This window comes from Vigna unguiculata, chromosome 7 (assembly GCF_037176805.1).
Source record: "Vigna unguiculata cultivar grain cowpea cultivar isolate G323 ecotype 2 chromosome 7, ASM3717680v1, whole genome shotgun sequence".
In the NCBI taxonomy this organism is placed as follows: domain Eukaryota; kingdom Viridiplantae; phylum Streptophyta; class Magnoliopsida; order Fabales; family Fabaceae; genus Vigna; species Vigna unguiculata.
In genome coordinates, this window is record NC_140798.1 from 15,139,985 (window position 1) to 15,161,346 (window position 21,362).

General features: G+C 37.0%; 3 protein-coding genes and 1 long non-coding RNA gene across 4 annotated transcripts; 3 read left to right on the top strand and 1 right to left on the bottom strand.

The window, feature by feature from the left end:
- The first annotated feature begins 294 nt into the window (after positions 1–294).
- LOC114192001 (ATP citrate lyase (ACL) family protein) lies at positions 295–5,515 on the top strand. Its single transcript, XM_028081503.2, has 12 exons — positions 295–569; positions 825–935; positions 1,149–1,260; positions 1,453–1,517; positions 2,212–2,289; positions 2,417–2,491; positions 2,587–2,739; positions 2,826–2,960; positions 3,942–4,106; positions 4,311–4,433; positions 4,880–4,951; positions 5,042–5,515. The coding sequence occupies exons 1-12, from the start codon at positions 468–470 to the stop codon at positions 5,117–5,119; spliced, it is 1,269 nt and encodes a 422-aa protein (XP_027937304.1). The 5' UTR covers positions 295–467; the 3' UTR covers positions 5,120–5,515.
- A 7,378-nt stretch (positions 5,516–12,893) lies between these two features.
- On the top strand, positions 12,894–14,479 carry LOC146884657 (uncharacterized). Its single transcript, XR_014996613.1, has 3 exons — positions 12,894–13,129; positions 13,241–13,310; positions 14,338–14,479. It is a non-coding gene; the product is annotated as an uncharacterized LOC146884657 (long non-coding RNA).
- Positions 14,480–15,052: 573 nt separating this feature from the next.
- LOC114192631 (CRIB domain-containing protein RIC6-like) lies at positions 15,053–16,507 on the top strand. Its single transcript, XM_028082410.2, has 4 exons — positions 15,053–15,459; positions 15,566–15,666; positions 15,747–15,825; positions 15,901–16,507. The coding sequence occupies exons 1-4, from the start codon at positions 15,399–15,401 to the stop codon at positions 16,305–16,307; spliced, it is 648 nt and encodes a 215-aa protein (XP_027938211.1). The 5' UTR covers positions 15,053–15,398; the 3' UTR covers positions 16,308–16,507.
- Positions 16,508–16,620: 113 nt separating this feature from the next.
- Positions 16,621–18,307, bottom strand: RIC7 (ROP-interactive CRIB motif-containing protein 7). Its single transcript, XM_028082304.2, has one exon. The coding sequence runs from the start codon at positions 18,018–18,020 to the stop codon at positions 16,737–16,739; it is 1,284 nt and encodes a 427-aa protein (XP_027938105.1). The 5' UTR covers positions 18,021–18,307; the 3' UTR covers positions 16,621–16,736.
- Between the last annotated feature and the right edge of the window lie 3,055 nt (positions 18,308–21,362).

Consider the following 21,362-nt stretch of genomic DNA (forward strand, 5'->3'; position numbering starts at 1 on the left):
ATAATATAATTTTTAAATTTAAAAATAAATAATTTATAAAAGTAGAACTTGAATAATTATTTAACTGCTTTTAGTTAAACAATTATACTGTATTGTTATATATTTTATTAAACAATAAAACATTTTAATTTGATAAAGAGTGAAATTGTATAGATAATAATACTAGTAAATAATATTAGTTTTTCTCAATCATATAGAATAGAATAGATATATTATACTACTGTATTTCTTCTATGCTATACATTATTATTAAATAAAAGAAAAACAACAGGTTTATACGTATTTGGAGATTCTGTTTTTCCTTTATTTTATTAAACAAAAAAATTGCTAGGGTCTTGGTGTCTGCCACAGACTGCGCAGCGTTTGAACGTTGAAGGGAGCATAAGAGGTAGAGGTTTTCTCACTGTTCAAACGAATCGAATTCCATTTGATCGTGCCACTCTCCGATCTCCAAATCCGCAACAACAATGGTGAGGGGATTGCTCAACAAGCTCGTCTCTCGCTCTCTCTCCGTCGCTGGAAAATGGCAGCACCACCAACTCCGCCGCCTCAACATCCACGAGTACCAGGTCTATTTCTCTTTTCCTACCTCACCGTTATCGATATTATTACGATTTACAAATCAATTCGGAATCTGATCCCAGAGATGCCTCTCTCGGGATCTGTTCTCAAGAAATGATGCGTTATAGTTTCTATGGATAATGAATCTGGAGTACCTTCGATATATAATTTGTGAAATTTTGGATGTTTTTTTGTCGGAGCTCTTTGATTTATTGATTAACCGAGCATCGCTTTTAACGACAATTGAATTTCCGTAAAACTAGGGCGCTGAGTTGATGAGCAAACACGGTGTGAACGTTCCCAGGGGGGTGGCTGTTTCCTCTGTTGAAGAGGTCAGAAAGGCCATTAAGGACTTTTTTCCTAATGAAAAAGAGGTAATCCATGTCGTAACTTGATGCTCTCAGAAAATACTAACAACTGTATTTTTTAGAATTGCAAAGTGCTATGTGTTTCTATTAATTCCCTTAATAAAAATAGAAACCTTATTTCTGCATGTTTTCCATCTGGAAACGTTATATAATGTCTTGGCTTGGGATAGATTGCATATGACTATGATGACGAACAGTGTAAATGGGATGATTGTGCAGTTGGTGGTTAAGAGTCAAATTTTAGCTGGTGGAAGAGGCTTGGGAACTTTCAAAAGCGGCCTTCAGGGAGGAGTGCACATTGTTAAGACTGAGCAGGTTGAAGACTTGGCTGGTAATGCATGTTATTCCTCTAATTGCAATTTCCTTGTTCTCATTTTATGCTCTTCTGGCCTTCAATACTAAACTATCACCTGTGACATAACGTGCTCATATGCTACTCTATAATGCGATTTAAGTGATATTTTTTCTTAGTACTATTATAATTTCATTGCTGTCATTGTCATTATTATTATTATTATTTCAGGGAAGATGCTTGGACAGATACTAGTTACCAAACAAACTGGTCCTCAGGGCAAAATAGTTAGCAAGGTTTGAAATTATTCAACCATTCTCGGTGCAAATATGCTAGCATTTTCAGTTTCTGCCTATATGCTAGGAATTTCCGTTTCTAGAAATTGAACATTTGGTCTGGCAATGCAATGATATAAACCTTCACAGATGTATTACGCTTTAGTAGTTTTGTTCTTTTCTTTATGGAAAAGATTTCCAACCTCTTTTGAGGTCCCATCGGGTTCATTTTCTGTAGTATGTGTTCTGAGATAATTTGGTGCTTGCTTCCTATCATTACTTCAGTTACTTCATATTTATAGTCCGGTTTTATGTAGGTTGATTTCAATATGTGAACTGGTGTTGTCTGGCAGTTGAACTGATGAACCTGTGTGACTTTTAGTCCTTGGATTGGTTAACTGAACATGCTTTCTTTCAAAAGATTTCTATCAAATGTTACTTAAGCTATTAATTAATAACTGACTGTGCTAGCCACTTATTCCATTTGATTCCTAACCTGTTTTATTGATATTGAAAGTAAATTTCCTGCTAGTAATGCCAAATTGGATATTCAAATACGTTGTGTAATGCTCATAGTGTCTTTATTCTAAAAACTGGATGCACAACGGCCGTGGCTATTTTTGTTTTATTGTGTACCACTCAATTCATTTATATATAAAATATTCACGGAAAGGGGGTTGTTTGTTTAACTGCACATTTTTTCCATGTTCCACAGGTTTACTTGTGTGAAAAGCTTTCTCTTGTAAATGAGATGTACTTTGCTATAACTCTGGATCGAACAACTGCTGGTCCAGTACGTTTCCTATTTCGATATGTTATCTTTGATTTGCATTATATACAAAGTTAAATTCTTATATCCAATAAACTGTTATATTATTACTTATTGTAATTATTTTCTTTTTATGTTTTTTCTTTTGTAGATTATAATTGCTTGTAGCAAAGGAGGAACCAGCATTGAAGACCTTGCAGAGAAATTTCCTGACATGATTATAAAGGTTTGTTATCCATGGTTTTTCTTGTGATGATTTGAGTTTTTGCCTGAGCAGTCTTCTTTGCAGCACGCACCTGATGCACTCTTTCTTCCTAGTAGGTACCTGTCGATGTTTTTGAAGGAATTACTGATGAAGGTGCTGCAAAGGTTGTTGATGGTCTGGCTCCCAAAGGAGCTGATAGAAATAAGTCAATCGAACAAGTAAAGAATTTGTATAAACTTTTTGTTGATTGTGACTGCACTCTCTTGGAAGTAAGCATAAGCAAGTTTTAGTTGTGTGATTTTATACATATTTATTTTACGAAGACGTCTCTTAAAAAAATGATTATTTTGAACAGATCAATCCCATAGCAGAGACAGCGGATAATCAATTGGTGGCTGCTGATGCTAAGTTGAATTTTGACGATAATGCTGCATATCGTCAAAAAGAGATATTTGCTCTCCGTGATACAACACAAGAGGACCCTCGAGAGGTTTACTTCCTATTTTGTTTGTGTTTTACCTTACATGGTGATGGAGGATTTATTGCCCAAATCCACTTCATCTTTGTCACTTGGGCCCTGGGGGATTCAAACCAGCTGAGATTTAATTGAAATGCCTTGGTTTCTAAGAATTAGGTATAGTGTGTTTTTGGGTTAGATCCAAAACATATTTTAAGTAAGCTCGACTTGGCATGATGCCATAGGAAGCGTTTTTTGTAATTAGTGATAAATAAGAAAGTTCTCGGCTTAAATAATACCTTTTACAAAACATGATAATATATGTATATTGTGTAACATTCCTTAGCTCTACTTTCCTACTTCTAAATTTTAAGACATATGCAATATCAACATGCTTAATATTCAACTTTTTATGTTTTTGTCGATATAGGTTGGCCAGGTTATTAGTTGGGCTTGGCCTGTGTCAAAAAGTTGGCCTGGCCATATATATTGGGTGGGTTCATGTTAAGAAACCCAGTTTAGCTGTTCAACATACGCATATGTATGTGGAGCTTAAGTTTATGATATACTTATGGTAAGACAGTGAGAATGTTAGGATGGTTTAGGAAGGCTCATAAATGCCATAAAACCTAAATGGTTTAAGGAATTTATTGGATGGACATCAGGATATTGGGTTGTTGTTTTAATATTATTTAGTTTTTATTTAAATTCACTAAAGCCAAATGATGACACCTGTAGGGTCATTATTCAATTGTTGGCACCTTTTACGGTATATGTACACATCATTCCTTACCTATTATCATGAAGGGAAAATATGAATGCTTATTTTATTATCTTTCTACAATGGTAGTCTTCATGGTATTTGCAGTAGGTAGTTCTTTTTTCTTCCTAACAATGATTCTATGTGGCAAAGCGAGTTTCACACAATCTATTTATGGCGTATTATTAAGCCCTTATATCCCTGAATCTACTTTCTTTATTGCGTGTAACATTGTGGCTTTTATCTTTGAACAGGTGGCTGCTGCAAAGGCAGACTTAAATTATATTGGTTTAGATGGAGAAATTGGCTGCATGGTGAATGGAGCCGGTTTGGCAATGGCAACAATGGATATAATTAAATTGCATGGGGGTACTCCTGCCAATTTTCTGGATGTGGGTGGGAATGCCTCTGAAGGTCAGGTAAGGTCTCGAAGTTGGTATTACTATTAACCATTATGATCAGCAACATCATTGTTCTTGTGTCCTTTATTAAATCAATTTTGTAATCGGTTGATGCATTAACCTAGACTTTACTCCAAAAAGACAATTAAAAAACATAGTTTAACACGAATAATCTCCATCTTATGATTTTTTGTTCATATTTAATGCAATTATGTAATTCAGGTGATTGAGGCATTTAAAATATTGACTGCTGATGACAAAGTGAAGGCAATTTTGGTTAATATTTTTGGTGGTATAATGAAGTGTGATGTTATAGCAAGTGGAATAGTGAATGCTGCAAAAGAGGTTAGTAAAGTTATGACTATATCCACCCATCTCCCTCTCCCTCTCTCCAGAAACAAAGAAAAAAAAAAAAACAAAAAACTTAGTCAAATTTTGTTACTCCTCTGTGCTACCATATTGATGAGAACGAAGAGGATTATTTATCTGTTCAGATTAAGTTTTTAATCTTATCCTCGTTAGCAATTTAGAGTTTTATTTGGATCTTTTTGATATTGAGAGACCAAGGTGAAGCCAAGAAAATGTAAATTCTTTATATTTGACGTCTATTAACATTTCAATTTTTGTCTACGATGTTGATGTAAATTGTGGATATTTGAATTTTTGAAATAAAATTTGACATAAAGAACTACTATCATTGTTCTCGATCCTTTTATTTGAAAAAAAATTGGGATTGAACATAATACCAATTTTATCCTGATATATTAACTTTTCCTGCTATTTTTCTCAAGGTTGCATTGAAAGTACCAGTAATTGTTCGTCTGGAAGGCACCAATGTTGATCAAGGAAAAAGAATTTTGAAGGTAAATGTTAGATTTATTAATTATCATATAATGAAAAGTGTTGTTGAGAAGAGTTGCTTAATATGTTTTTTATTATCAATTGTTCAACAGGAAAGTGGTATGGCATTAATAACGGCTGAAGATTTAGATGACGCTGCCCAAAAAGCAGTGAAAGCTGCTTACAAATGAATAGTTGCTTCTGCTCAGATTTAAAATTCGGTTTAGTTATAACATTATTTTTCGTGTTAAAACATATTGAGGAGAAAGGGATTGATGCAAGAAAGTCTTATTGAAGCTGCAGTGCTTATCAGAGCGTTTCCAATAAGTTAATGATTTCCAACTTTTGTAGTTCGTGTGGGTTGATGCACGCGGATTGCTCTTTGGCTTCTCTCACAATTCAAGATACTGGTCCCTTCCTTTCTGATTTTTCCTGGTTGAATTCTCTTTATTTACTCTATATTATGCATATAACATAGGAGATGCTAGTTTTTATCTGCTAGACATGGTCGTTCATTAAGAGGCCAAAACCTGTTTCTAAATTGAGGTTATTCAATTTTGGATGTTTAATGGCAGATGTTTTTCTTATGTTCTGTTGGCTCAAAATTAAATCATTTGAAATAAGAACAAAATGAAAAGCGGTTGTAGTAACGTAAAATATGACCAATTCTAATATAAAAAAGGTAGGTTACGGCATAATGCAAGTCACACTTTCTCAAGGATAAAAGTTAATTCTGAACCAATAGGATAGGGATTGTTGTCAACTCAACCAAAATCGAAACATAGAAAATTACAAATAAATATACTTCAATCAAAATATTTAAATCATGTGATAGATAAGGGTTGTCATTCATAGGAGACACAGTTATGTTTTGTATGCATCTATGTTAATGTTAATTGAACTCAAGTTAGCTAAGGGTGTAAATAGACAAAGTTCCACTCAGTTTTGATTCCTTTATAATCCAATCCAATTAATTATAATATCGGATTGACTAATTGAGAAGATAGATTATTTGAAATTTTATAATAAAAAATAGAAAAAATAAGATAAATGACTAGTTTACTTTTTTTTTTATAAAATTAAGGTAAATAACACTAATTAATCAAATTAGAATAAATGAATACGTCATCTGTTATTGTAACGTCCCATTTAATTTAAAGTGCGAAATTAACGGAAACGTCACACAAAGATAACAATGTAGTGAAGACTTGGGGTCCTTAACATAACCCTTACAAATCGGGCACACCACGATGCCAAAGGAAAACCAAATACAAGTCTAACAAAGAGTGTAGGGTAGAAATGCATAAAGCGATACATGGCCGTAGTCCTAAAGAAAACATGAAGAAAGTAACTCCAGCCCAGATGGCTAAGTAGCGGAATCACCGTTGGCCACGAGAACCTCGCCCATCTGTTCCCATAAATCAAATTGATGATCATTGCAAGAAAGATCAGCCACACACAATACAATCATACAACAAAACGGGTAAGCTAGAGCCAATAACATATTCATCATACAATCAATTATATTTTCACCATCCCATACCCATACAACAACCAAGCATGTCATGACTCTTCATTCAATACACTACGACTCGACTCATCCGGATACGTATAACCTGGTCGGATTCAGCGGATGCTTGCACTTGTGGTGGATACCTCTGCTCACCCCCGAGCTATGTGTTACAAGTGTTACGATGGATCAATTTTCCCTCACCACAATGTTAGCCCTTAGTGAATTTCAGGCCTCCTGCTACTCTCACCACAGGAGTCAGTCTGCTCTAGGTGAGACTAACTGACCCCTTAGAGTGTTAGGATGCAACCTTACCTTGAATCCTTACCTAGTTATACCGATGGGGCACCACCATGGACACCCACTAACAGGGGCCATGGAATTACGTCCCGACCACTGAAGCGCGGCCTTGGGAATCTCACTTAGAGATCCCCAAGGACTTACGCACTAACACGGACCCAACATGCATAAATCAATAATAAAAGAACATTAAATCATATTTATAATTCCATACCAACCCCTGAGATTAATTTCTCATATGCATTACATTTCGAATCCATACCTCTGATCATCACCACCCCATGAGTCTAGGGTCTCATCTCATATCAACACCATGTTCCTTTAGTTCCAAACCACTCATCCATTTCTCATGTCAAGTTCCCACAACACCCATCATTCATCATTTATGAATCATGTCACACATATAGCAATCCATTAGGCATATATCCATACATATATATACATGTATCTCATAATGGCAGTCATACCCAAACAATTCCAATCATAAGAGAGCAACACACAACCAAACACCACCCTGTCTCGCCCAATCCCTCGCTCAGGCTGAAGGGTCTCGCTCAGGCGAGGGCTCGAAAAGAGCATCAGGAAGCAATGCTGGATCTCACTTAGGCGAGACCCCTCTCGCCTTAGGCGAGACCCCTCTCGCCTTAGGCGAGACCCCTCTCGCCTGGGCGAGATGCTCGCTCGTTCAAAAATTTGAACGAGTCGCCTGGGCGACCTCTCGCGCAAACTGGTTCGGGCAAATCCCCGTTTGTCTCGCCTAGGCGAGACTGGCTCGCTTGGGCGAGATTAACAGGTCTCGCCACTGTCAGCAACCATGTTTTTCAGACCAACCAAACATACAAAGTATTCTCACGCACCAAAACGGAGGATTAAACCATACAATCAGCAACCAACTCAAACACAGACCAAAACGACTGGAAACTAGAAACCCTAACTTCCCGTACCTGGAAAAGGGCTAACAGAACTTCGACTGGGACCTTGGAGCATAACAGCTTGAAAGATGAACTTGCAGAACTGGCGGAACAGCGGAAGACACGATTATTTTTGAACTTTAATCGGTGGAATACGAATGTAAAGCTTTAGAAAGTAAGTACAGTAGGTTTAGAGTCACTTATGTGGAGTAGAAATCTCTACTTGAGCTCTTGGGACAGACTGGTTCGAGACGGGAACAAACCCTAGCAGAGTTCTAGCGTACCAGTTAGGGAAACGGCTGAAGGTTTTGTGAATGCAAGGAAAATGGAGGCATTAGGGTAACTGAAGCAAGTTTTATCAGTTGGGCCAGCTTTAGGCCCAAACACAAGGGGCAGCCCTTTACTTTAGGGCAGAAAATAATAAGTCACAATTAATGGGCCTTACATTCTCCCCAACAAGAAAATTTTCGACCTCGAAAATCAAGACTCACCAGGTAAACAGATGTGGATGTGATTTTCTCATGTCCTCCTCTAACTCCCAAGTCGAGTCACCCGTTCTCCGATCCCAAATGACTTTAACAAGACTAACGGTCTTTCCTCGACGTTCCTCAACCTTGCTATCCTCAAGAGCTATGGGTGGTACTTCCACTGTGAGGTCTTCCCTATCTGTATATCCTCAACTTCCAACACGTGGGCCGGATCAAATACATACTTCCTCAGCTGTGACACATGGAACACTGGATGAAGGTTCGCCAATTACGGAGGTAAAGATATATCATAAGCCACCAGTCCAATCCTTCTCGTGATCTGATAGGGGCCAAGGAATTTAGGAAAAAGTTTCCTTGAGCGGAGAGCCCTTCCCACACCAGTGGTTCGGGTCACCCTCAAGAACACATGATCGCCAGCTGCGAACTCCAAGGACCTTCTCCTACGGTCTGCATAGGCCTTCTGCCTACTCTGAGAAGCCTGCATCCTATCCCTCACCATCCTGACCTTCTCGGTGGTCTGCTCTAACAATTTTGGCCCAACCAACACTGCCTCTCCATCCTGATACCAACAAAGAGGAGTCCTACACCTCCTGCCATAAAGAGCCTCGTACGGCGCCATGCCAATGCTCGCATGAAAACTGTTGTTGTAGGTAAACTCTATCAAAGGCAATACTTCGTCCCATGCTCCCAGGTGATCCAATATGCATGTCCTCAACAAATCCTCTAATGACTTGATCGTCCTCTCAGATTGGCCATCGGTCTGAGGGTGATAAGCTGAACTCATGGTGAGCTTGCTACCCATCGCTCCCTGTAGTGTCTGCCAAAATTGAGACGTGAATCGTGGATCTTTGTCGGAAACTATGCTCGAAGGCACCCCATGAAGCCTCACTATCTCTTTAATATACAGTTGGGCCAACTTGGCCATGGACATCCTCAAGTTCATCGCCAAGAAATGGACACTCTTGGTCAATCAATCTACTATCACTACAAAAAAACCTGTAAATACCGACGTTTATTTTTGTAATTTACGTCATTTTTAACTGTCGTTATTTACTTGAGTGACGGTTTCCTGAAATGTCGTAATTCTTGCCGTTACAAAGTATAATATGGCGCTTATAGATGAACCGTCGCAACAACCGTCATTTTATATAACATATAAAGTGGCAGTTTAAAGAGGCAAAAAGGGTCAGTTAAAACTGACGTAATATTCTTACTGGATGACAAATATAATATGAAAAACGACACTTTAAACTGACACTATTATCATTTTATTATGACATTTTTAAATGTCACCAGTTTAATTAATTACAATTAATTTTGAGATTAATTACGTCATTATATTATATAACCTACTTTTCAAAAAAATAAAAAAATCACATAGATAACATTTTGATCATTAATACTTTCATTCATAATTCATATCAAAGAAATTAATATTATGGAACACCTTCCAAAAGTTTGCATATTGAAAACAAAAGGCAAAAAAAGATCTTACACATTATTATAATACATTTTCTAAATTTCTACTGATATGTTCCTAATTGCAAATGTGGCTCCATATGTGTTCCTTTGGAACCGCTTCTCGAATAAGCAATGTGGCTTCACACAACACCTCTACTCTAGCCCTTTTGTCTTATGCTTAGGTTAGAAATGAAGAGCAAGTCACTCTTCAATGCCCTCTCTTATACCAAATCTTCAAATCCAATAACCTGCATCAGTAATTACAGTTCATCAATCATATGTATCAAAACAATCCATGCACTTGAAGAACTAAATGAATATAAAAGTTTATTAGTGATGCCAAAATGAATACAATGGAAGAAAAAAAGCATTATGCAACTTTTCTTCAATTTTGTATAGCAAAATAACATGGTCCAGTGATGCAAATATTTTAGGAAAGTTTATCAAGACGAAAATGCCAATTGAAATGCATTATGCAGCTAGATTAAGCATAACTACTTTTAGTACACAAGAATTGAAATACTTCAGGTTTACAGTTGGTTTAATCATAAGCAACGTATATTTATTAAAATAGAAACTTCGGAAGTTAAAAAGTAACATTAGGATGGTTAAAAAGAGTTAAAAAAAATAAAAGAAAGATAGCATGTATTGAAAAGTAATTTTCAATATTCTGCACATGTCCATGCCTTTCCCATGTTCATTTGGGTCCAATGTTGCATCTATTGTTCCATATGAACTTCCATCCAGTGGTATTCTGAAGGCCAATAACCCTCCTCTCATTGTTGCCTGGCCCCATTCTCACCACAAGGTACCCTGCTCTCACCATATCCGGCAACAACATCACAAACTCCTTATCTGTCACAACGGGGTGCGCAGAGTGAATCAGACCCCAACGACTCATTGTACTTGAACTTCCCCACCGTTTCTAGAGTCTCAGGGTCAATCATAATTGACCCCTTCTCCGTCTTCGTCAGACACACCACCCTCTTGTCGCCAAGCTTCACCACGCCAGTGTTCGCGTTGTCCACGAGAACCTCGCCCATCTGCTCCCATCAATCAAATTGATGATCATCGCAAGAAAGATCAGCCACATACAATACAACCATACAACAAAACGGGTAAGCTAGAGCCAATAACATATTCATCATACAATCAATTATATTTTCACCATCCAATACCCATACAACAACCAAGCATGTCATGACTCTTCATTCAATACACTACGACTCGACTCGACTCATCTGGATACGTATAACTTGGTCGGATTCAGCGGATGCTTGCACTTGTGGTGGATACCTCTGCTCACCCCCGAGCTATTTGTTACAAGTGTTATGATGGATCAATTTTCCCTCACCACAATGTTAGCCCTTAGTGAATTTCAGGCCTCCTGCTACTCTCACCACAGGAGTCAGTCCGCTCTAGGTGAGACTGATTGACCCCTTAGAGTGTCAGGATGCAACCTTACCTTGAATCCTTACCTAGTTATACCGATGGGGCACCACCATGGACACCCACTAACATGGGCCATGGAATTACGTCCCGACCACTGAAGCGCGGCCCTGGGAATCTCACCTAGAGATCCCCAAGGACTTACGCACTGACACGGACCCAGCAGGCATAAATCAGCAATAAAAGAACATTAAATCATATTTACAATTCCATACCAACCCCTGAGATTAATTCCTCATACGCATTGTATTTCGAATCCATACCTCTGATCATCACCACCCCATGAGTCTAGGGCCTCATCTCATATCAACATCATGTTCCTTTAGTTCCAAACCACTCATCCATTTCACATGTCAAGTTCCCACAACACCCATCATTCATCATTTATGAATCATGTCACGCATATATAGCAATCCATTAGGCATATATCCATACATATGTACATGTATCTCATAATGGCAGTCATACCCAAACAATTCCAATCACAAGAGAGAAACACACAACCAAACACCACCCTGTCTCGCCCAATCCCGCTCAGGCTGAAGGATCTCGTTCAGGCGAGGACAGAAAGTAATAAGTCATAATTAATGGGCCTTACAGTTATTTCAATTAAAAAATGATTAATTATTTAGAATGATGAGATGAGCATGTCGACAATAAAAAATGAATTGTAATGGAGGTATATTGGATTAAATGGATTTAGTTCAATCACAATTTGTTTATACCTTAAAACTAGGTAATAGCCTAAAGTTTAATAAATGTAAACTGAATTGTGATTGGAGTTCAAAAATTGACTTTGAAAACAAATTGGTTTAATCAACCTATATCATACATGAATCTACATTTTCACCTACCTATAAGCATTTGTCCTCACAAGAGATTTCTAACTTAGCATACTATTCATATCCTCATAATCTAAAATTTAATAAAAGAATTCTAGTATAATATAAGCACACAACAATTAAAAAAACTTGAAATCCTCACTACACTCCTTAGATATCCTTGATCAATTAGGTTTTTAACCTTCTATCTCCTTAAAAAACTTGAACGCAAATAGCAGAAATCACAAATGAAAGGAGAAGAAAGGGAAATTTTTTCTTTGGATCCAAAAAGGACAACAATAAAATGAAAAAATTATAAATTTTTTTCACGATGAATTAGCATATTCATAATTGTCAATTATTTTAAAATTTGTAATCTACTTCTAACTTAAAAGATTACCCAAAAAATAAGATTTTACTCTCTTGATTAAGTTTAAAATGTGAGGTATCTTAGATTAGTGTAGGTATATCTAGGTGTGCACAGTAATAAGGGTTTAACCCAACTTCAAAGTTGAATTCGGTCGGATATTGATTGTTTAAACCAACAAATTTAACATCATAACATTTCTAAGAAAATGGGGTACCATTAATATATAAACAAGAAACCTCGTTACATGTAAAAGTTTCTTATGTGAAAGTCTTTTTTACGAGATGTAAGAGTCTGATGTATCTCAATAATACGAGCTAACAACATTGTAATTAATATTGAATTTTAAAATTTTAAATTAAAATAATTATGTTTTTTGTTTTGTTTTAATACATATACATATATTAAATTAAAGAAATAACTAGAACTTATTTACTTTTCATTTTTAAAATTTAAACAACGCATTATTTTCTACTGTTCTTTCTTTTCTTTTCCGGTGTTCATACATGCTCTTAGGTTTTCTCATTAAAAGTAAACTATATCCTAATACATGGAAAGCAATAGTTTGTTCTAAGAAGGCAAGGTACTTTGTAAGATTAAAAGGGTTGAATTAGTTAACAAGAGAGTGGATGTTGAGAATGTGAGAACCCTTTTTCTTTATTTATTTTATTTTCCCCCTTTTCTAATAACACTCTCTGCCAACACACAAGGACACTACGCTCCACTCACCTACACCCCTCTTCTGCACAATTCTCCTTCTTCTCTCTAACCACCAAGGAAGTCCAGATTTCCAAATTCAGTTCCTAAACCTTGTTTTCATTCTTTCAGCAACAGCAACATCACCTGAGATCACCACAGAACCCCCTCCCCAAGCCGTTCGATCCATCCTTACGCGTAAGTCGAATTTCAATTTCCTCAGTTCACCTTTCTTCTTTCTGATTTTAGGGTCTTTAAGTGGTTGGGTCGAATTTTGGGAATCAACTCATGTCTAGAATTCCCTTTCAGCTCCTTAAGTGTTGAAGTGGTACCATTCTTCTATTGAGAGCTGATCTTGCTTGGGCTTTGTTGTGGGAAGGTAAGGGAAGCTAACCCTCTCTTTAAGGTTTCTAGAAAATCCGTGAAAAAGCTTGAATTGCATGTTTGATTTATGGATTTGGTGTTTGAAATTGCGTGAATTGATGAGTATTTGATTGGTGCTAAAGGGAAACTGGCTTGCTGCATGAAGGAACAGGTTCGTGACCTGATATTTTCGTCTAGGCGAGTACCGCTCGCCTGAGCGAAAATACTAGGAAAACGCACCTCTGTTCCTGCACGAAGCCTCGCCTGAGCGAGATCACGATCTCGCCTGAGCGAACCAGCCTAGCCTGAGCGAGGGTTCGCCCAATTTTCTATTTTTGCCACTGTTGGTGTCTCGCCTAGGCGAGACTGGCTCGCCTGAGCGAGATAACCTCTCGCCTAGGCTAGACTTTCTAGCTTGAGCGAGAGGCACTGCAGTAGTAATGTTTCCAAAACTGTTTTCTTTGGTACAAGTATGTGTTTTAAAGCATCTTTGTGTAAATTAGACTCTGTATGATTGAAATGTTACCTTTGATGTATAGAATGATTTAATTGGATGAATGCACGTAAGAAGAAATGGAATTTGGATGGAATTTCAAGGGAAATTCAAGTAGTAATTGTAGTGTGTGTAAGGACGTAAGGAATCTATAATGGTTGGTATCCTGAAACTCCAGTAATCGTTCAAGCTCAGGTAGAGTAGAATGGATTATGTCGTGAGGAGTAGCAGGAGGTCCTCGTCGTCGGACTCGATCAAGTCTTAGACGTGGAGGGGACTTACCCTGGGAACGGTCGGGTGAATACTCCATGTGTCCAGACTCTGCAGAGTCTGGAAGCCGTTACAGGTGCAAGCCACCAAGAGCTCCAACGTCACTTACACAATCCGGATATAGAGTCTAGAATTTATGATTGAATTACCTGCTATAAATGACATCTTTTATTGTGAAGTGTGTTAATGTTTGCTTCTTCAGTTAGCTTACCCTTCTTGTTGTGTGTTTGCTTTTGCATAATATCCCTTTGCAATGATCACCTATGTTTGGTGGGAGCAGAACTGAAACCTGATGGAGATGCTTCCTCATGAACAGAAGTTGAAGATTGGCAAGGAGTGCTACTGTAGTTAGACCTTTACTGTTTTATTTCAAGGTTTTGGGTGTAGTCTAGGATTCCCTCTAGCCGCTTTTATCTGATGTATATGAGTTCTTAGATGTTTACGTGTGGAGGACTGTACTAGAGATGTTTATTCCACGCGTGTTTTTGTTTGCTCTTACTATCTGCTATGCTTGACCGTAATATAATGTTTTGTTTGATAGTATGGAAAACTATTAAATGGGATGTTACAGAGAAAGTGTTGAATATTACGTGGAATAATATTAAATATTATTCAATATCTAATTAAATTTATAACATGGTTTTGTTAATAATATTTATTCTATCTGGACTGTGACTTCTTACTCCTATAGTGGTATAAGATTATACATGGATAATTTTATTTATTTTTACGTATATGAGGATAATTGTAAAAAGGAAATAAGGGTATTAATTGGCATGAATATAGGAATGAGGTATTTTCCATTGAGGAGGAGTTAGTTTTTGTAGAAATGAGGTGTTAAAGGGTTGTTAATTTTAGCATGTTGAAATTGGATTCGCTTAAATTTGTGATTGTCACAGCAGAAATTTCGATAAGCTTCTGGCTTTGATTGTGCGGAAAAACGAACGAACGAAAAATGCAAGGATTGAGCCCTTTTGTCAGCATTGGGATGTTGATGACACTTTTGTCAAAAACTGCGTCAAGTTTTTGAACCATTACAATTCTCTTTCTTGAAACACGAAAACAAGCAGAAACCCATATTCGCAGAGACTCAGAAGAAACCAAAAGCACATACCTCCCACCATTCCTTTCATGGGGGGTTCTCTTGGGATCGTTTCTTCAATTCCAGCATACACACATTGCTGAATGTTCAACAGACAAAGTTGTTTTGTCGTGGACCTGTCTCAAAATCAATGTTGGTTTCTCATCTTCCAGATTTTACTTGAGGTTAACTAATTACGACTACAACATTGTGAATTTCCAAAAGATAATTCAAACGCATCAAATTTTGTTGAGTTGAGCATGTCCGGCGGCAAGGTGAAGGGCATTCTTAAAGGCTTTAGATACTTTACTCAAATATTTGGTAGGCATTATTACATTTCCGATCATGCCTTCTTCTTAGCATAATACATAATAAATTATTATTCTTTTTTTCTCTCTTAAAAAAAAATTAAAAATTGACACGACAGAGAGTGAAAAAGAACAAGAAATTCAGATCGGACTTCCCACAGATGTAAAGCACGTGGCTCATATAGGGTGGGATGGACCCTCTGTAAATTCTCCCAGCTGGGTAATTCTCAATTTTCTTATAAATATTTGATCCAAAGAATCTGAAGGAGTTTGTTTGAGTTGAGGGGTTTGTGTTTTCAGATGACCGAGTTTAAAACTTCTCCAAGTGTAGATGTTCAGAATAAAGGTCAAGAAAATGGAGTGAAACGAGTTGCAGAAGGTACATGTTTTATTAATAAAAGTTTTGGGTATTGTTATTATTATTCTGACTGCCTAAAAATGTTTTTGCACATAGAATCAAGGAGAAGAAATCATCGAGAGTCATCATCGGATTTACCCAAGGCATCTAAAAGACAGTCAACGGGTGTTACAGATTCTCCGACAAAGGAAAAGACAAGCAAACCGCGAACGAGGAAATCTTCCAACAAGAACAAAGATGAGATCGCCCAGTCACCCCGAATACCCGAATACCCGGATCCATTTCAACTACCTCCTCCGCCTTCACCCTCACCCGATAATAATAATAATAATAATATTCCTAAAAAGTCTCGTCGCCATAAGACAAAGGAGCATTCTAGTGGCGTCCCTTCCAAATCCAGAACCAAAGCCCATTCTGCTTCGGATTCTGGATCCCCGGCCCAATCCAAGTCCAGGAACACCCACACCACCTTTGATGAAACTGAACACGATCTTTTGCTCTAATGTAATGTTGCCCTATTAGTTTAGTGTTGTGCATAGATAACTCTTGAGACCAGAACAAGAACCCTTCCTTCCCCATTTTTATATTTCCTATTATTACTATTATTATTGGCGTCCTTTCTTCCTTTTTGGCCTTCTCTATAGAGACACACTATTGTATTATCACCCATTCCTCATATCATATGTAATCACGCACTTGTTCATTCTGGTTTCATTACTTTTTCTTTTTCAGATTAATTACAACATTTTCGTTTCAAACGCATTCTTAGGATTTATAAGGCAAAGTAAAGTTGAAGTAACAGAAAAATACGGTAAATTAGCATGCAATGTTTTTGTTGTTTATTAGTGGTAAAAAAGAACTAACTTTCTCCTTAAAGTGTAACTAAAGAGACAAAAAGGATTTGTCCTTTTGGGAACCAACGGAAAACATCCTCAAAATCCCGTGAAGACAAGCACCCCAAAGCTAAAAAGGAAAAGGGAATCAAACCACAGCAGAGAAGAAGCCCCACTGAAAACGACAGCATCAGGAACATCAGTTTTCTTGTCCATTATATTGTCCAAACATAGCCCTCTGTTCCCTCCCACCTTCAGCTTCAGCTTTTGTCCTACTCTTGTTGATAATCTCACTCTCCCACTCAAATTGTTGTTCTCCAAGTTTATCTCACCACCATACTCCAAAAGCCCAAAGGGCACAGGCCCTTCAAGGTTGTTGTTATCAAGCCCAAGATAGGACAAATTTTTCAAATATACCCCCATCGAAACAGGGATGCTACCCACCAGACCCATCTCCGAAAGCCCCAATCTCTGAACACCCCCCAGATTTTCCCATATTTCCGGAATCGCCCCGGAGAGAGAATTCCCACTCAGATACACTTCCTTCAACGTTGGGAGCTCCCCCAGAAACAAAGGCACGCCGAAACTGCCCAAACGGTTGAAGCTTAAATCCAAAAACTCCAAACTCCGCAAGCCTCTTAAACTCTCGGGGATTCTGCAACCAAAAGCGTTGAAGCTCAAATCAAGCTTCAAAAGCCGAGAGAGATTCCCAAGCGAGTCTGGTAAACAAGCTTGAAAGTTGTTCCCGCTGAGATCAAGAAGTTTGAGTTGATTGAGGAGGCCGAAAGTGGAAGGAATTTGACCGCTAAGGTTGTTTCTTGAGAGAGTAAGCTCTTCCAAGTTGAGGAAGGCAGGAATCTGAGAGGGGAGGTGGCCGTGAAAAGCGTTTCCGATGAGGATAAGTCTGCGGAGAGAGGTGAGGTTTTGAAGGAGAGAAGCGAGGGGTGAAATGAAAGAGGGGTTGTTGATGAAAACAAGTTCCTGGAGGGAGGAAGGGAGAGAGAAGGAGGGAGAGAGAGAAAGAGGGGTGTGGTTGAAGCAGTTATAGAAGAAGAGTTTGCGGAGGTAGGGGAAGGAGTTGAAGAGATGAAAGTGGAGGGTGGCATTGGGGGAGCAAGGAGGGTTGGGGGTTTCATCGGAAACGTAGCCGAAGCTTAGTTCGACAATGTGGGGCGTTTGGTTGAGTTGCGTGGGGTAGTCGCAAACAACGCCGTGCGGGGCGGAGAGGCAGAGGTCGTCGGGGAAGAGGTTGCGCCAGGGAATGGTGGGGTTGAGGGAGTGAAGAATCTGGTACACTGATTCTTGTTCGGAGGAGTCCAAATGAGGTTGCTGGTGGGAGACAGAGAAGAGAAGAGAAAGGAGGAGTATTGACAAGACAGCCATTTTGTGTTTTGAGGTTGTTGGTTTGGTATACTCTTAGTATAAGGAGAATTTGCAGGAAATATTTTCGGACAGAAACCTGCTGTGGAAACAAGCGACAGTGGTGCGCCGCACTCGCCGACTTGGTGTGTCGTGTTGTAGAAAGCGACGCGTAACGCCGTCTACCTACATTCCTTTTCCACTTCTATCATGGGCCTTTTATCAACAACATTAACACTCACTCCTTCTCACTCTATTCTAATATTCCTATCCACTTACTAAAATTATAATTTTGGTTTTTAATTATACACAAAAAAGACAAAAGTGATGATATACACATTTTTCGAAACCTTTTCATTCTTCGGCTTTCTTTACTTCAAGGCCATCGCTTTTTCATTCTATGCTTTGTTTATATTAAGAACTGGATTTAAAGAGATAAAAAAAAAATTACGATGACAGAGAATACAATTGTAGAATTATTAGAGATAATGTGAAAAAAAAAGAAAATAATTCGATATATATAATTATTTTCAGAGAAAATTATAAAAACACATACTTATAAAATGATCAAGTTATTTTATTATTATAAATTAATTTTAATCAATTATTAAATTATAATTAAATTATTAATGTTAATAATAATGTTATTTTTATTTTTTATTATAATTATTTGTATTAATATTTAATTTAAAATGAAAAAAGTAATAAAATATTCGTAATGTATTCCTGTATCAATTGATCATGTGTACCTTTCTTTTCGTAAGTACGAAGAATGTCAAATATATTTTCCTTCATTCCTACTTCTTTGCAAAATCAGCAAATACAAATGCATTATTCACTATTTTTTATATTTCTCTACTTCGTTCACTTGTCTCAATTTAATCTTACTATTCTTTTAATTAAATTTCTTGTTAATCTTGTTTAATTTAATTATTTTTTTAATATTATTTAAATAATTAACAGTAATGAACAATGACAATCACATGTTATTTTGTGATTATTTTGTTTTTTGTTTTAATTTTGTTTTAATTTTTATGTGTCAGTCTAACAACGTGACATATCAAAGTCAATATTTTATATTCAATTTAGTTCTTGTATTCGTTGTTCTGGTTCAATTTAGTCACAATTTTTTCTCAAAATGGAACAATTTTGTCCCTTTAGAAATTGAAACCAAATTTAATTTTTACATAAAAGTATAATGATGTTTTCATTAAAATTCACATTTTTATTAAATATTTTTGGTTTAGGGTTACAATCAGTTTAAAATTAGAATGAAAATTGTAAGGATGAAGACTAACACCATTGATATAAAATTTTTAGAGGTTAAAAATTAAATGTGATTTTTAAAATTTTGAGAGGTTAAAAAGTGGAGAGTAACACATTACTTTATGTGATTATGTAATTTTTGACTTCTTAAAATTTTGAACCTATTGACAAAAAGGATTACTTTAGGATGGATGCACTTGATGAGGTATGTTTGGAGAACAAAGAAAAGGTTACAACAATAGACCCTCTGGAGAAAGTCTTAACAGGAAATTCAAAAGTGCTTAAAAGATTTGGATCAACCAAAGAAGTTTCATCTACCACAACTCTAAATTTGGAGCTCAACTCCAGAAATAAAGAACAAGAGCAACAACTCAAATTGGAGCTGAAGCAGCTACCAACCCATCTAAAATATGTTTCTCTTGAAGAAAATGGTAGCCAATTTGTAATTCTCTGTAGCACCCTCAGAAGTGAAGAAGAAACAAGGCCAATGAAGGTATTGAAGGCCAACAAAGATGCAATAAGCTGGACTTTTTATCTGATTTAAAAGGTATTGGTCCATCTTATTGTATACACAAAATTTTGATGGAGGATGAGTACAAACCTGTGACTCAACCTCAAAGGCATCTCAACCCCACTATGAAGGAGGTGGTGAGAAAAAAAGTCACAAAACTGCTTGAGGTTCGAATGATATATCCAATATCAGATAGTGCTTGGGTTAGTCCCGTTCAAGTGGTGTCTAAAAAGGGTGGAATGACAATGATTCAAAATGAGAATAATGAACTCATTCCCACAAGAACAGTGATAGGATGGAGAATATGCATTGATTACAGGAAATTGAATCAAGTCATCAGAAATGATCACTTCCTACTTCCATTTGCAAATCAAATGTTAGAGAGACTTATTGGACAAGCATACTATTGTTTTTTTGATGGATACTCATGCTATAATGAAATAATAGGATATCCATTGGACCAAGAGAAGACATAATTTAATTGTCCATTTGGAATCTTTGCTTACAGAAAAATACCATTTGGCCTATGCAATGCTCCAACAACTTTTTGAAGGTGTATGCTTTCCATCTTTTCAGATTTAATTGAAAAAAGCATAGAGGTATTCATGGTTGATTTCTTTGTTTTTGGTTCATCATTTGACAATTACCTTGAAAACCTCAATGTTGTATTAAAAATATGTGTGGAAACCACTTTAGTGTTAAATTAGTAAAAATTGCCTTGAAAAATGCCTCTTCATTTATAGTAGAAGGCAAGCTCCAAATGCAAGCTAAATGCTATGTGAAATGTGATTCAAATGTTGCCATGCAAGTTGAAAAATGTGTGCCTAGATCTAGATCTAAGATCCACAAATTTCAGATCACTTGCAACATGGAGGTGTCACGTGTAAGACCCGCGAAATTTAATTAATTAATTAATAAATGCTGGTAGTGGGAGACTTTATGACATCAAATGGTTGAGAGTACTTGATGAGATGCCTCGAGCCAAGGGACCTACAACAAGAGCCATGGCTAGGAGAATACAAGAGGAATGAGCCTTAAATGCGCATGCAAGGCCCAAAATGAACTTCATATGAGCCAAGGAAGATGTGAAGACCTAGCCTAGGACTCTTTGCTTGTAAATACTAGATTAGGATTTTATTTTGGGCCTAGTAGAATAGGGTTTTCTTTGTGCCATGTATTGGGCCTTAGAGAAAATTGGGCTTTAGAAGTAATTTTGGACCAAAAAGGGAAATTGGGTTAAATGGGCCGAGAGTAGTGTGTCTACTATAGAAAAGCCTAGAAGCTTCTCAAACTTGCTCTCCAAGGATGAGAGTTAGTAATAGAGGACTATCCCAAGATTCCATACAAGAAGAACTTGAAGATGAATCTTTACAATTTAAAGGACCTATGACAAGGGTAAGGAACAAGAGATTGAAAGATCAAAACTATTCAAGGCTCCTAATGCTACAAGCAATCTGAAATTCAAAGAATATGAAGATCATGGCTTGAAGCACATTTGAAGATAGTTTTTAGGAAAATTAGTTTATGTTTTTAGACTTTGGGTTTCCTATTAGAAATTAGTTATGTTCTATGTTTTTGGGCTTTCTTTT

Coding starts and splice junctions, on each gene's coding strand:
- LOC114192001 (XM_028081503.2), top strand. CDS start 468: ATGGTGAGGGGATTGCTCAACAAGCTCGTCTCTCGCTCTCTCTCCGTC. Junction 570..824: donor TCAACATCCACGAGTACCAG/GTCTATTTCTCT, acceptor CCGTAAAACTAG/GGCGCTGAGTTGATGAGCAA. Junction 936..1,148: donor TTTTTCCTAATGAAAAAGAG/GTAATCCATGTC, acceptor ATGATTGTGCAG/TTGGTGGTTAAGAGTCAAAT.
- LOC114192631 (XM_028082410.2), top strand. CDS start 15,399: ATGTCCGGCGGCAAGGTGAAGGGCATTCTTAAAGGCTTTAGATACTTT. Junction 15,460..15,565: donor ATACTTTACTCAAATATTTG/GTAGGCATTATT, acceptor TTGACACGACAG/AGAGTGAAAAAGAACAAGAA. Junction 15,826..15,900: donor AGTGAAACGAGTTGCAGAAG/GTACATGTTTTA, acceptor TTTTGCACATAG/AATCAAGGAGAAGAAATCAT.
- RIC7 (XM_028082304.2), bottom strand. CDS start 18,020: ATGGCTGTCTTGTCAATACTCCTCCTTTCTCTTCTCTTCTCTGTCTCC.